Source organism: Schistocerca cancellata, chromosome 7 (genome assembly GCF_023864275.1).
Source record: "Schistocerca cancellata isolate TAMUIC-IGC-003103 chromosome 7, iqSchCanc2.1, whole genome shotgun sequence".
Lineage (NCBI taxonomy): Eukaryota > Metazoa > Arthropoda > Insecta > Orthoptera > Acrididae > Schistocerca > Schistocerca cancellata.
The window spans coordinates 307,139,426-307,154,425 of NC_064632.1; the positions used below are offsets into that span (position 1 = coordinate 307,139,426).

A 15,000-nucleotide genomic window follows, 5' to 3' on the forward strand; every position below is an offset into this window, starting at 1 on the left:
ATTTCCAGAAGACTTTTGACACTGTACTACACATGCAGCCTGTAGTAAAATTGTGTGCTTAGGGAATATCATCTCAGTTATGTGACCCAATTCATGATTTCCTGTCACAGAGGTCACAGTTTGTAGTAATTTACAGAAAGTCATCGAGCAAAAACAGAAGTGATTTTGTGGCATTCTCCAAGTTAGTGTTATAGGTTCTCTGCTGTTCCTTACCTATATAAAGGGATTAGGAGAGAATATGAGCAGTCAGATTAGGTTGTTTGCAGATGATGTCATTTACCATCTAATAAAGTCTTTGGAAGATCAAAACAAATTGCAAAATGATTTAGAAAAGGCATCTGTGTAAGTGAAAATTGGCAATTGCTCCTAAATAATGGCAGGTATGTCGTCATCCACAAGAGTTCTAAAAGCAACCTATTAAACTTCAGCTCAACAATAAATCGGTCAAATCTAGAGGCTATAAATTCAATTAAATACCTAGGCATTACAATTACAAACAACATTAAACAAAACATACACTGCATTTTATTGGCAGAATACTTAGAGAATGTAACAGATCTACTAAAGAATCTGCCTACACTATGCCTGTCTGTACTCCCTTGGGATCTGACTGGATAGGTTAACGGAGTCCATCGAGAAAGTGTAAATAAGAGCAGCACGTTTTGTATTATCGCAAAATAGGGGAGTGTGTGTCACTGAAATGATACAGGATTTGGGGTGGACATCATTAAAACAAAGGCATTTTTTGTTGCAGCGGAATCTTGTCATGAAATTTCTATCACCAACTTTCTCCTCCAAATGCGAAAATACTTCATTGATGTCGACATGCATTGGCATAAACAATCATCATAATAAAATAACTGAAATCAGAGCTCTCACGGAAAGATATAGGTGTTTGTTCTTTCTGCGTACTGTTCGAGATTGAAACAACAGAATTATTGTGAAGGTGGTTCGATGAACACACTGCCAAGCACTTAAGTGTGATTTTCAGAGTACCCTTGTAGAAGTAGAAATTCTTTATCAACTAGCTGTTTGTTTTTTAGGTAAAACAGAAATGTTAATTCTCACTTAATTCACATAAGCATGAGTGCCACAAAAAGACACCTAAATTACCCAGTATTTTCACTGCAGTTAGTAATTTAGTGCCTTGCCATAGTGGCATTTTTTAAATGTAGCTCACTGTCAATTGCAGCCTCTGCAGATACTGGTACCACAATCTACACTGGATGATGAAAGGAAACAGTCTAATTTATATCATACCAGTTTTTTTGTAAGATCCCTGGCCGCCTCCTTCCTTGTGCAACTTTGCAGTGAATAGTAATTCCAACTATCCCACTCAGATTTCTAGTTGGACAGGACACAAAATCAGTTCTTTTGGCAGTGATGGGATGAAGGAGAAATCTGAACTTCAAAAATGAAGAACTTACAACATGAATTACCAAACCAGCAATTTGATCTTTCAAAAGACTACTGGAAGGTTAGATTCTGGTAATGTTCTTACATGGCATTAACTCCAAATCTGAAGTTTATTGATGTAACACACAAATATAACTACATCATAACTACATCATATAACTACTACATATATTACAGCAGAGGTGTGTGTAAGAGAGTGTAGAAATGGAAGGTGGCTATATCTGAACGTGTAAAATCAGTAACATGACAAAGTGTCATGCCTGTTCAGTGTTATCAGGAGGTAGATATGGTTGCCAAAATTGCAGGATGTAAGGTGGCTGGTTCCACTGGACACACATGATCAGATTCCTTTATGTGCACATTAACCACAGCAGCCTGCCAATGTGAGATCTGAACCTCAGTCACAATGCCAAGTGTATGATTCTTTATTTAAAAAAAAGTTAAGCATAGCAATTTAAAGAACTCTTAGAGCCGAAACAAAGGAGCCTACATTAATATGAACATCTGATCCCAAAGATAGAACAACATAAGAACTACTAACCCGCCCTTCATATCATGAAAGAATGTAAAACTTTTAAGCAAGACACCTTTATGTATTCTTTTTTGTAGCTAAAAATCAGTAATATTTTAAAGATTCAGAGAAGTATATAGTGTGCGAATATGTAATGAGACGTAAGTTAAAGATTTGTGTAATTTGATGTACAAGACTTCGAGGTACAGTGTAAAGCATTAAAATGGCAAGCAAAAATGTAGTTTTGCTGTCTCAATAATGATAATGTCATGGGATCACAAGTATAAATCATTGCACATGCTGTGTGATATAGGTCAGTATTTTTGGTAGACAGCAGCGGTGATGAACAGTACGATACAATTTAAATGATGCACAGTGAGATGTGTATAGGGGATGTAAGATTTAATTCCTGATCTCTCAAACTTCGTAAAAGCCAGAAAGCTGTTGGATGTACAATCATTTGTGTTTATTTTGACTCAGTTTATATGAGACAGTGAACTATTTTTGGTAAAGTTTGAACATTCAGACACCAAAAGTATGTGACTTACTCTTTAACATGCTGTCTTATGTTGAAAATCAAAATTGGTGAACATTTACCTCCCACTGAATGTAGTCTGAAATCCTAGTCAGTTTTGTTACTATTATTATTAATAATACACAACTGTTGAGGACAGTTAATTTCCAGTTGGAATAAACAAATGCTAACAACGCCTCTCAGCATCCCTCAAGCCCAATAATCAATCATAATTGAAAACTGGAAAATTAAGATGCAGTAGGAAAAGGGGCAAGTCTTCCAGACATATACAGGCTATATATTATTGCCTTTTTTTAATCCTGCACGTTTACAACGTGTTTACAACACTGACTTCGGTGTGAAACGAATGAGTATTTTCTCACATATGAAGAGGTGCTGAAAATGCTTTGAACTGAGAGCAGGATTTAAAATCAGCAACCAAAGCAGTTATAGGATTAAGAATAATTCAGACTCAAAGTATTTAAAAAAGCCACAAGATACAATTTGCCACCATATTCTGTCTGGATTGTTTTTGCATAATAAATATTCTGTAACATTTCTAATAATCTTCACGACGCACAATTATTACCACCATCTGATTGTAAGAAATTCTTCTCAATTTCTCCTTTCACTGTCACCATTGGTTATGATGAAGCAAGTTTTATATTAGCACTGAACACCAGCATTATTGTCACAAATCTATCATAACAAAACTGAAAACTTTATAACTCTTTTTATACTTGAAAACTGCCAAGAAAAATCATTTTAGTACCTTATGAGTATGTACCCAGTTTGCTTCAGTTTTGTGCAGTAATAAACCTATACACATACCCCGAAAAAGCAGTTCACCAGACCCCTTATGTTATGTGGTAGAACAGTATCCAATGTGTCTATATCTTTAGAGAATCTATTTATAATCCTTCCGACAGGTGTTATATCAAAAAATGATAATGGTGTCCGCATTATATTTGAAAGCAAACTGTAGTGGATGATATGGGCAGCACTCAGAGCACCAATAAATGTAGTCAATGATGACAGGAGTAAAAAGATTACTGAAACAAGCACACAAAGAACACACACAATGAACAGAATAGACAAACAATTCAAATAAAATAATATTCATAGACTTTTCTTAAGACATAATCACAAATTACAGGAACTTCACAAAATTTTTCACTGAATAGGCATTTAATATCAGAAATGAGTAGGCATTAAACAAATATCAGAAACAAAATAAAGAAGAAAAATTAATATATTTTACTCTTACCTGCTACTGAGATGTCTATCAAGTCCTTACACCAAAAATAAAAATGTATTAAAATATCACACAATACGTAAGATGCTGAACATGTTGCAGACCAGCACTATTCCTAACAAGAATGTAGGTAACAAAATTGCTTCAATGTTACTGCCCAATAGGTGTCCTCCCAATTATTTACCTAAAGTACACACGCACACAGTAGATTTTATCTTACCAAGAATGATCACTGTGAATAAAAATTATAAATGAATTGATTCATTTCATATCTCTGAAAACTCTCCTCCACTATAGTATTTACAGAATTATGTGTAAAAGGAAGATAGTAAATTAAACATGCCCGCATGCCCTCAAATAGATATCCTGTTTCCCAATGAGTAGTTTGTTACGTACCAAGCCAAGCAACCACATTATTACAAAATGTGTATCAAAGAAACTCACAAAACACAAGCAAACACTTAGCCACAAATCTCAATCCTTCTGCAGTGGTGAAGGAGAATAAGGCAACACTTCTATCAATCTTTGGAAATAGCACATTTTATGCCAGCTATTTTTCCTGCAGCTGACTGTGTATCAGAGTTGTTATTTTTGAAAGAAGAATACTTCCAATAAAATTTCCAAGACGTGAGTCACCTTTGAATAAACTAAGAACCATGGTAATAAAAAATCCAGGAGGGGAACGTAGTAACTACATAGGGCGAATCCCTGCTCTATTGACTAAGTTTCAAAGGTTGTTCAGGGATATTTATTATTTTGATATACGTAGCTCAAAGTCTCAAGTGGCTCATTACAGAGTAATGATGTAATCTGGTATTATCAAAGTTTTAAGCCTGTTAAGCTTTAGCTAAAACATGACGGACAAAAAGCAACCCTCAGCTAATAAACATTTGCAACATTAGAAATGACTATCGATCATACTTCAATGCGACATGACAATCACCATATGAAAAAGCCAGTGAATACAAACATTAGCTTTTTCCAGACTACTGTCCATAACACACTTATGGCCAGACATTACTCACAAAAAGCAGCCTTTCTTCACAACACATGTGCTCAGTTTTCAGCTTGGGCTAATGTCAGTTATAAATACTGAATTACTGACAAGGTAAGTTGCTACAGCCAGTATTTGAAATTTATTGCCAAAGGATTACCCTAAACAATACAACACAATGACAACAATGGACAAAGACAGCAGCCCTTTGACAGTAAAATGCACAAAACATTTAGGAAAGACTGACCCCTCACTGTTAACTAGAGAATTTAATGATTACCACGAAAAACTGATGAATCCAGGAGTTAAAATTATTTGCCAGAGTGTTATCCACAACATCCACATCCTTACTAAATCTACTGATTATTCTGCCTGTTGGTGTGGCATCAAAGAAACTCATAGGGCTTTTCAAGATGTTTGTTAGCAGGTGATAATGCATCCTGCCTGCTGCTACTATAGAACCAGCTGCTGTTGATGCTGCTCTACACAGCTGTGTTAATGCTGCAAAATCAATGAGAAAAGCTGTTTACTTCATAATGCTTATTAAATTAGTCAGTTCAGAGCAGAAGTGTATTTTTAATACTGAGTGACACAGCAATTCAAAATTTTGCACATGTAAAGAAATGTAAGGTATAATTCTCTTTAGTCAAATATTTAATAAAAAAGAAATAATTGATTTTCGTATTTTTCACCAATTAATGAACATCCAATTGTTTGTGGTACACTGATGAAGATTTCTGCATATGGAAATGTAGAAACAGTAGACCCAATTACAAGGACATTCTAGGTGAAGCCTTTGGTAAAACCTTTAGCAAAACAGCATTTTTTTGTGTGTGTACAACAATGACTCATCTAGCTTCACATGTAATAATTTAAATGTGTAAGGGTCTACGGGTTGCATGCAGCTGTGCGGTACATTAACATGCGCTCGCCAGCCAACTTGTCTGGAATGCTGACGATTCGTTTGGTCAGTAGATGCGCATCCAGCCGCACTGTGATGGAGAGTATGTGACTGGCCGCTGTCTGCAGTGGGCAGTATTAACTAGCGCGGCCTCGGGCGCGAATATGTCTTTTCTTGGAGCCTTTCGATACGACCGTAACTAGCCGGTGTTAGGACATCAGACACAGTGATGATGAGTGCGAGTAGTGTGCGTGTGTTATAATCCGCCTTCGTTAATAAAACTGTTTAAACTTACTTATCGTGTTCGTGTATTGCCGCACCTCAAGGACCCATCGCTTACAAATCCTGACAAAATATTCGTGTAATCATCATCCGGAGAAACAACACAAACAACCCACTTATAGAAGTGGTGTCAGAATGGGGATAATTATGGAAAATCTACAGTCCAGAAGAGGCGCAGTACAACATGAACTTCAAGCAGCAGCAGCAGCAGCAGCATGAACACCTTCCGACTATGCGCGGACATCCAACGCTGGAATTCAGGTTGGCCTACTCCAGTTTGGCTAGAATATGAAAGGCAGTGATGGATTTTTATTTTACATTTGAGTGACTGACGAAATGTCACAAGCCAGTCAGACTAACGTTGTCGATCTACAAACTGTTATTTGGCAGTTAAAAGCAGAAAGAAGCGAACATAACATTCCGAGAGACTTGTCAAATAATAGTTCATGCAGTTCAGGTACAACAATAAATAATTTCTCATTATTGCCATCAGTACCAGTGTTTAGCAGGAAACCCGAAGATGATGTGAATGCATTTTTTCGCAAACTTGAAGGTGCCTCCCTGTTAGTATCATGGACAGATTCTGATAAGCTAGTAGTTGCCAAATTAAGAATTCAGGGAGCAGCACAAGATTTCATTAGTGCAGAGCCTACTTGCATGAAAACAGAAATTACAATGAGTTTCGAATGATTGTTGTTCAGAGATTTAAACATAAAAATGCAATCAGATTTTACAGATAGCAGCTTCACAGTTTGCGAATGTGCCGAGATGAATCTATCTAGCAGTTTGCCAACAGAATTCAAAACCTCTATGTTCAAACATACGAGTTAGTAAAAGATGAAAATGAAAATCGCATTCAGTTGTTCGAAGCTGAACAGAGATCCTTGGATACATTCATTCGTGGGTTGCACGGAGAGGAAGTAAGCAAAGCTGTTCGATTCGCATGATGTAAAATGTTTCAGGAAGCAGTAGAATCAGCTGTTGGTTTCCTTTAAGCACTAAGACGACCGAATGAGATGCAGAAACAAGAACGCAGAACTTCCAACAGAACAGTACAATGCTAAGATGCAGTAAGCAGGGTCACAAGCGTAAGGATTGTAAAGAGAATCCAATCTGCTATCATTGTGGGACATTTTGAGAGATTGTCGCAACAAGAAGAAAGGCAATGTAAACAACAGACTATCTGCCAGATCTTTAAATGAGTACGGGGACATACGGGCCACCACTCCACCCGCCCCGTAACTGAGACAGTGATTCCTGTTAGTTCCAGCAAAAATCAGACCAAAATTGACTTCGTGATAGGTGCTGCATATCGTGGGAGAAACATCAACCTACTTACTGACACACGAGTCAGACCTTATTAATGTAGTGTTGCACAGATAAACAGGATAAATTGAAGCCGCCGCTATTAAAAGTGCGAGGGTTAAATGGAGGAAAGCTACGTAACCATGGAGAAGTTGACGCAGAATTAGTTCTTGGCCAAGGCCAAGATGAAGAGGATGATGAGGATAAAGATAAACACACAGCAAGGGTGCAAGTAGTTTCAAATAACTAAACACGTTATGACAGTGTACTTGGATTTGATTTTTTGTCCGCTAACGAGGCAGAGATATTTGTCGCAGAAAGGAAGATCGGACTAAGCTGCAGTAACTACAATCTAGGAAATCATTCTTCAGATCGTACTCAAAGGAGCAGCAATACTGATGTCATGGGAATGGATCGCCCAAACGATGCATCAATTCAAACTGTCTGAGTCCATGTACAAACTGATCAGTCTCAGCCAATTCCCAAGGGAGCAGGAAAGACAATCTACATTGAAGTTAAGTCACCCCGACGCAAGGAAGGAACTTTGTTATTAATTGAGCGATCTGAGAAAAGTGAGTTACTGCATACAATGCATTGTTATGTTGCTAGAAGTGTAGGTGTCGCTACAATGGTGAGACAGAATGTCGCAAAAGTCCTGGTTACAATAACGAATATGAGCAATGAGGATGTTGTTTTACCAAGAGGAACAAAAGTTGCTGAAGTGTCAAACGTAAGTAAAAGTGACATAATACAGATTCCAGACAAGGTAACAAATGCCCAGTTATAAACACAGATTTTTGTAACAGTACCGCAAAATTGCAATGAGGGGACAAAGTTAATAATGAACTGAAGCGCAAGTTTTGGAAAAAGATAGAACATTTGACAGTTAATGAACAGAAGATTTTAGTGCCTGTTTTGTTGGAATATGCAGATTTATTCCGAGAACGTGCACAGAAACCTTACCGAATACCATTTAATCAAAGAAAGTAGGTAAAAGACATGATTAAAGAACAATTAGAGGCTGGAATTATAAAACCAAGAGATCCTTCAGACCCACCATTGTGTTCACCTGTTGTAATTGTAAAGAAGAAATCATTTCCTGGAGAACCACAGTTCCGTTTTTGTGTTGATTACCGATCTTTGAATGTTGTGACCACACCCAACATTTACCCCTTACCAAATTTAGAGGAAACCTTGGATTACTTGAGCAGATGTCGAATTTTTTCAGTATGTGATTTAACAAGTGATTATCACCAGTTAACAGTGCATCCAGATGATCCAGCGAAAACTTTATTTGTAACAGCAACAGGAGTATGCAAGTATCTTCGTATGCCGTTTGGACTTTGTAATGCTCCAGGTACATTTCAACGCCTGATGGATTCAGTTTTACGAGGGCCCCCCAACACAGGCATTTGTTTGCCTTGATGATGTAATAATTTTTGGTGAAAACATGAAGCAGCATACTTGGAGACTACAAGCTGTTTTTGAGTGTATAAGAAGTGCAAACCTGTCTTTATCAATAGATAAATGTCATTTTGCACAACGTAAAGTTAACTATCTTGGTCATGTTATAACCAGTGAAGGTGTTCAACCTGATCCAAAATTAATTGAAGATGTAAAGAATTTTCCTGAACCGCATAATTTGAAAGAACTACAATCATTCTTGGGCTTGTCAAATTTCTACAGACGATTTATAGCCGGTTATGCGAATATAGCACGTCCAATGACACAGCTACTGTAGAAAGGAGTCACATTTAATTGGTCAATAGAATTCAAAAAGGCAACGGAAGAACTTAAAACTGCTCTAACCACAGCCCCAGTGTTAGGCTATCTGGATTTCAGTAAACCTTTTATTCTTTTAACAGATGCATCCAATTTTGCCGTAGGTGCAATCTTGTCTCAAGAAGTTGATGGTCATGAGTATGCAATCTCATTTGCTTCCAGACAATTAAATAAAGCAGAATGTAATTATACTACTACTGAGAAGGAGCTCTGTGCTTTGGTGTAATACGTAACAGATGTTTCTTAATGGAAGAGAATTTACAGTTATTACAGATCATGCCGCACTTAAATGGTTATTGAGCTTAAAGGATCCAAGTCCAGATTGACAAGATGGGCATTACGACTGAGTGAGTACCAATTTAAGGTTATTCACAACATGTGAATGCTGATGCAATGAGTCGAAAAGTCAATGTTTGTGTTACAATGAGTTGAGAAGAAGAGTTAAAGACAGCTCAGGAAGAAGATCCACAATGCAAATTATGGAAAAATGATTCACGTTTTGTCAAAATAGACGGACTATTGTACAAAATAACTAGTAAAGGAAACCGCCTAGTTATTCCAGAAAGTATGAAAGAGCAAATCATGAGAGAGCAACACAATTCTTTATTATCAGGACATTGCGGTAGAAAAGCATACAAATATTAAAATAGCTCAAATGTTTTGGTGGCCGAGCTGCAAAGCTGACGTTTTCGAGTTTGTTTCACGATGCAATTCCTGTAACAGACAGAATAATGTAGGAAAAAGTAGAGCACCATTGTAAGAACTGCCAGAAACAAGTGAATCATTTGAACGAGTAGGACTAGATATCATAGGACCATTGCCTAAGACGGCAGATGAAAACAAATATATATTCACAATGTTAGATCATTTCTCTAGATACCTTCTCATGATACCAATACCTGATTAGAGCACTGAGACTATAGCTAAAGCTTTTGTGAAAGAAAGGATTCTTTAAGTTTGGATCACCATTAAGTATAATTAGTGATCAAGGAATGAATTTTATGAGTGAGTTACTTAAACAGCCTTGTAAGCTCATGCAAATAACTCAGTTAAGGATTACACCAGCACACCGTGAAGGAAATGGAAGAGTCGAGCAAGTCCACAGAACAATTATTAAAATGATTAGCCATTATGTGAGCAAACATGACAACTGGGATGTCTCTTTACCGTACTAAGTAAGTTGTTACAATGCCAAAATGCACAGCTCAACTGACCAAAGTCCATATGAGATAGTCTATGAAAGAAGAATGCATTCACCCCTGGACTTTGCACGATCGACTGCCGGAATCACCAATGAACACATAAGGGATCCAGCAAGCAAGCTAAAGGGAGCATGGAGGGGAGTGAAACAGTGGAATCACCAATCCTTTCTTCAGCAAGCAAGACAACACGACCGGCAAGCAGCAGTGCCACAGTATCGAGTTGGGGATCTTGAGTATCTGAGTAACATGGTGTTAAAGAAGAGTCAAGTCAAAAAATTTAAGAACTTTTGTGAAGGACCATATCCAATCTTGGAGGTGTTGTCACCAGTCACTCTTAAGCTCGAACTGCCCTTTCGTTCGATTGTCATTCACGTGAATCGTGTAAAGCTATTTCTGGGTAGATTTCCTGTAGTATCGCAAGACGACGAGGACCAACTGAGAGGCAGACCTGCTGTTCTCAAATACAGCAAGCGAGAATCACGAGGCGCAGTCCAGACTCCAAGGCCGAGGCATCGCCACGTTCCGAGCGATCCTGTTCCAAACACCCCTACAATCTGCGTAAATGTGTGAAGTGTGCGAGTGTGCAATGTGTGTGTTTATTTCAGCCATGTGCTTATGTGAATGTGTTGTGAGAATTTAGTATTGAAGCTATTGCACGAGTGCACAAGTGATACTGAACCTTTTACTCCACAGGTTACCACAAGAAACTCATTTATTTTATGTTCATTGTTAACTCTAATATTTAGAACTAATTAACCATGTTCATTTTTATTCTAATGCTTGCTATGACAGATTATTCTACTAATGCTGCAGTAATAGTACCACAGAGTACAGGTGTTTTGTTTGAACCACGATCAGACACGGTAGTTTCAACAAGTAATACAAAACTTGTCCTCAAGTACAATATGAGTAAAATCCAGCAACAGTTCAAGTCTATAAAGAGGCAAATTGATCCAATTCATTGTGTTAAGGGTAACGATACAATTTTGGAAATGGGAACATCTTGATATAATAACTGGATCACACCCAAACTACAGGTAGAGTCTACATTGGCTAATTATGAACAAGAGAATTACTGTTTTTTAAAGCTTTTGCCACACAAAACTTTAATTAGGCATAATCGTGCCTGATTTGATTTTGGAGGGAGTATCCTTCATACTGTATTTGGTACTTTAACTAGTCGAGATCTACTGGAAGTTAAAGGCAAAATATTAGCTGTTGAACAACAGTCCAGTACAGATTCAACTAACTTCTCTAATGAAATAATTGTATTAAAGAATATGCAAAGAACCATTACTAACCACACAGTTTTCATTGAAAAGATCGTAAAGCAATTTATCTCACATTTCCATGTAATTTGTAATGAAATGAACGCAAATATCCAAGAACTATTCCAAGGATTAAATGCTGTGAGTGCACGCTTAAACACACTTTTGTTAAGGATTACTGATAGTTCATCAAATGCTAGAATTGATGCCCTTAACTTAAGAACAGTCTTAGAAAGTAGTTCAAATGATTGAGCAGTGTACAGCTACATCCAGAACAATTTTTACAGATCCTACTATCAATTGAACGAAAGCTAGATGCAACATATACTATGATTTACCCTGTTAAACTCTCACAATTTATATGCTTACTACAAGTTAACCATCACACACTCTTTAATGATTGAAGATGAATTAACTGCCATTGTTTCTATTCCCATTGCTAGATCAAATCATAATTTTGAAATGTATATAATTACCCTGTGAAATGGAGACGGGCAGGTATCTATGTAAAGTATGTACTGAATGATTATCTACTGATCAGCAAGGATCGAAGATATTTTGTGCCCCTAAATGAAAATGATTTGCATATGTGTAAATATAGTCATAAGTTAATTTGCCCTGAATTGGCAGTATTCTTGGACAGTAGAGTATACAGCTGAGAGAAAGAATTGTTTACGAATCAACCCCTAAGAGACGATTGCCCTAGAATTTTAATGCCTCTTTATCATCCATTTCTTAAATGATGTTCTGAAGGTATAATTTTCTCATTTAACTCCACCCTCGATGTCACATTTACATGTAATAACTATGATACAACTGAGCTACCCTTTACACTAAAACTGAACAATAGTGGATTATTCTTGAATGCCACACATTGTGATATATCATGTGAACTATTTGATATGCCTAGTGTGTTGCCAACTACATTTCATGCAACTGGACATTTGCCATTAATGAGAATGTTACCTGTTTGTTACAATGATGCATACATATTAACTTATGAAAAGCATTCCTTATCAAGTTTTGTTGAAGACAATAATTTAATTAAGTCCTTTGATTCCTCCAGTAATATTAATGCATACTCGATTGTCAGTATTGTGTTTTTATTGCTTTTATTAATTTGTCTTTTGTCAACAGCATTTGTCATGTATGAAATTGTCATCTTGAAGGCACGCTTCTCTGTATCGAACGTTACTGTGTCTGCAAATGAAATACATGTTGCAATGCCTTCTGATGCCACAAATGGCAAAATAGATTCATAATGCTCAGGAGGTAGTTTTGAACTTTTTGCTCTTTTTCTCTGGGTAGAGTGATGTAAGGGTCTATGGGTTGCACACAGCCGTGCAGTACGTTAACGCACGCTCGCCAGCCGACCCATCTGCAATGCTGATGATTCGCTTGGTCAGTAGACACGGGTCCAGCCGCACTGGGACGGAGAGTACGCAACTGGCTGCCATCCGTAGTGGGCAGTATTAACTAGCGCAGCCTTGGGTGCGAATATGTCTCTTTTCTTAGCTCACCATGGAGCCTTTCGATATGACGGTAATTAGCTGGTGTTAGGATTTCAGACACAGTGATGATGGGTGCGCATAGTGTGCATGTTTTATAATCCACCTTTGTTAATAAAACTGTTTAATGTTACTTCTCGTGTTCGCGTACTGCCGCACCTCACCTCAAGGACCCACCGCTTACAAATCCTGACAAAATATTTGTGTAATCATCATCCGGGGCAACAACACAAACAATGCCCTTATAAATGCTATTTAGAGAGCAAAGGCACACTATAAAATACTCTCATATGAAGCGTTCTCAGTATTTGGCACTTCATAGCTTATTTTAGTACCATCTACATACTTTTGTAACAGTGAAAAACTTCTGTCTCCAGTTTGAATGATTGAGAGCATCATTCTTGTAATTAAGGCAACAAAATAGTTTCTGCACAAAACCCCATATGTGAAAGTTCCTAACAAGCTTTTTATCTACCTTCTGTCCTAAAAATTTAAAATGCTTGAAATATTGATTACTTTATCATTCATGCTAATTAAATATCACCATAATGAAGAATCACATTACACAACTTCGAACAAATGAGTCTGTCCTGCTGGTATGAGAAAGAAATTTACGATCACGAACCAAATTAAGTGCTGTGTGTGAAGTTTGTTTTAGTCTAGCTAGATAGTGGGTTAAATGTAGTCAATTCAAAGCAAATTATCTGAAAGTTCAATTAAATATATTTTGCATTTAGAGGCATCCTTCATTGCAATGAACTGAAGCCAAGGATTACGGCTTTTTTTTTATTTATCTTCACACCCCTAATGTCTTTTATGACTCACGAGTCAATACAGCTGAAGTTAAGACTTGATATAGCTGAAGTAAATTCACTATTTGCTTGGCAACAGCAACCAATGTGTTAAATATTAGATGACTACACATCTTGCAGGGCTCTGTTGAGGGAACTGAACATTCACTTCTCAACATATTTATTCTTTAAATGTATTTGTTGCTAAAAATAAAATACAATTTCAGGAGAGATGCGATTTTCACAACAATAATGTTTGATGTAATTTTACAAGCAAAGACCAAAAATCAATGGTTCTGGCATATGTACATCAATACTCTGCAAGTCACCCTACAATGTGTGGTGGAGGGTACTTCTGGTACCGTTAACTAGTTCCTGACACACCCCCACCCCCCCCCCCTCCCCCCCACCAACTGCTCTCCCTGTTTCACTTACACATAGGAAGAATGATTGTTGGTGGGCCTCTGTATTATTTCTAATCTCTCAAATTTTCTCTCCATGGTCATTTCACCAGATGTGTGGGAGGACATAACATACTATTGGACTCTCCTGGAAAGTAATCTCTCTAAATTTCAATACTAAACCTCTCCGTGATGCAGAACACCTCCCTTGTAGCACCTTCCACTGGAGTTTGTTGAGCATCTCTGTAATGCTCTCTCGCTGACAAAACAATACTTTGACTAAACATGCTGCTCTTCACTGGATATTTTCTATCTCATCTATCTGGTAAGGATCAAAGACAGATGAATAATACTTAAGAATTGGTCAAAGAAGCACCTCGTAAGCCACTTCCTTCGTGGATTAGATACATTTCCTAAAGATTCTTCCCATGAATCATATGCTGGCTTTGGCTTTTTCTACTATTTGTTTTACGTGGTCATTCCATTGAAGGTCCCTCTGAATAGTCAGTCTCAGGTATTTTGTGGTAGATACTATTCCCAGCAAATTTTCATCAATAGCATGCTCGTGCAGTAGTGGATTTCTTTTCCTATGTGTGCAAAATATGTAACATTTATTTATGTTCAGAAACTGCACCATGGCATTATTTTCTTACAGGCAACAGCATTGTTTGCCAGATTCCCACGATTTCTACTAGATCATTTATTAGCATTATGAGATATTTTTCTAGATCAATAAATAAATCAAATGTACATGTGAAATACATTAATTGTTATTGGTAAACTGTTGTGTATAACTTTTATCCTCTTCACGAAGTACGAGTAGTATGCAAAGTTTAATGATAATTGTTAAGAAAGGGACTATAAAACCAC

At 37.2% G+C, this 15,000-nt stretch overlaps 1 protein-coding gene across 2 annotated transcripts in view; it reads right to left on the minus strand.

Moving 5' to 3' along the window:
* LOC126092471 (multidrug resistance-associated protein 1) overlaps nucleotides 1–15,000 on the minus strand; it is a 362,912-nt gene that overhangs the window by 49,158 nt on the left and 298,754 nt on the right. For both annotated transcript variants that reach the window (XM_049908084.1, XM_049908085.1), the window contains exon 22: nucleotides 3,273–3,493. In XM_049908084.1, coding sequence (XP_049764041.1) covers nucleotides 3,273–3,493 — 221 coding nt within the window. The remainder of the gene's footprint in view (nucleotides 1–3,272; nucleotides 3,494–15,000) is intronic.